This window comes from Palaemon carinicauda, chromosome 12 (genome assembly GCF_036898095.1).
Source record: "Palaemon carinicauda isolate YSFRI2023 chromosome 12, ASM3689809v2, whole genome shotgun sequence".
In the NCBI taxonomy this organism is placed as follows: Eukaryota; Metazoa; Arthropoda; class Malacostraca; order Decapoda; family Palaemonidae; genus Palaemon; species Palaemon carinicauda.
The window spans coordinates 52,066,490-52,067,874 of record NC_090736.1 but is presented as its reverse complement, the minus strand read 5'-3'; the positions used below and the strand labels follow the sequence as shown (position 1 = coordinate 52,067,874).

At 45.7% G+C, this 1,385-nt stretch overlaps 1 protein-coding gene across 1 annotated transcript in view; it reads right to left on the bottom strand.

Annotated features, from left to right (window-relative positions):
* The window catches only part of LOC137650811 (uncharacterized), a 1,248-nt gene extending 354 nt beyond the window's left edge, over positions 1-894 (bottom strand). Inside the window, exons 1-2 of the mRNA XM_068383966.1 lie at positions 495-894; positions 1-383 (exon numbers count right to left, since the gene is read on the bottom strand). The exon at positions 1-383 is cut by the window's left edge and continues 354 nt beyond it. Of these exons, the coding sequence (XP_068240067.1) occupies positions 1-383; positions 495-894 (783 nt within the window). The remainder of the gene's footprint in view (positions 384-494) is intronic.
* Between the last annotated feature and the right edge of the window lie 491 nt (positions 895-1,385).

Sequence of the window (1,385 nt, the reverse complement as noted above, 5' to 3'; positions counted from 1 at the left end):
TGAAGACACAAGCTTTTCAGCAGCTGCTTTAAGTTCAGTGTTTGTTTTGTTTGAGATTTCTGATAAAAACCCAAATTTCTCTCGAAGGTCGCTGTAAGCTGCAAGGCGTTGTGTTAGGGCAGCATAGAGCTTGTCAATGATTAGCAGGAAAGCAGTCACTCTAAACATGTCTCTCCCTGTCAGCGTAACATCCTCCACCGAGTCTAGTTCATCGTGGTGACGCTTGCGCTTTCTAATACGCTGCGACTGCCTGTCGGCGTAGTATGCAACTTTACCAGTCACGTCACTGGGATCACACTTAGCCATAGTTTTTGCTTCAAAATCATCGAACTGGGATCTCAGGTCTTTAACAAACTGTAAAAGAGACTCCAGCAGTGTGACAGCTGTGTTGAGGGAGATTCCAGGTTTTTGCAGTTGAATACTGGCACTCTAAAACCTTTCCAATACTGTATCCCAAACTTCAAGAAGAATTACTGTTTCAAGTTTTTTCAAACCTTGGAGAAGACCACTTGCTTCAGCTCTTGTTTCAGCTGGCTGATTCTGATCCGAGGAAAACTCTTCCAGAACAATGATGTTTTCTTTGTGTGCTCTACTGAGAGCAGCTACAGCATCTGCTCGTGCTGACCAACGAGTGTCTGAAAGTTTTTTATCAACTTTCAACTTCTTATCTTTATTAATCTCTATCACCTCACGGTGTCTCCTCCAACGATAAGTAGATGCGACAAGGAAGGAGTACAAGTTTTGTATCAGACCAAACAATGACACTGCAGCAGGACAGCTTTCTGCGGCACACTTACCCACCAAGTTTAAGGAATGAGCCATACATGGTATGTACTCAGCTTCACTGCACTCGTTCTTGATTATCTGTTGGGTTCCCTGATATTTACCAGACATGTTGCTGGCATTGTCATAGGACTGTAATTGCCTGTGTAAATGTTATTTCGCAGAAATTCATTGACACAAGCGTGGAAAATTTTTTTTCCATTGATTATAAAGTGCCCACGCCGAATTATGAATCAAATTTCGCGGGGCCTCACAGGCGCGGGGCCCTAGGCCATGGCCTACTCGCCCCCCCCCCTAAATCCGCCACTGATAATAGTTGATCATGCCCAAGAATTCCTGCAGAGCTTTGACGGTCGAGGGCGCGGGGAAATTCTGAACGGCTGCTACCTTCTCAGAGAGGGGATGGACTCCTTCAGGAGTGATACGGTGCCCTAAGAATGACTCTTCGTTGGCGCCAAAGGTACACTTGTCGTACCGGACTACAAGGCCGTTTTGTTGCAGGCGATCGAGCATGATGCACAGGTGACAGAGGTGTTCCTCTTTTGAGGAGGAGAACAAAAGTATGTCGTCCACATAACATAAACAGAAAGGGAGGTCCCCTA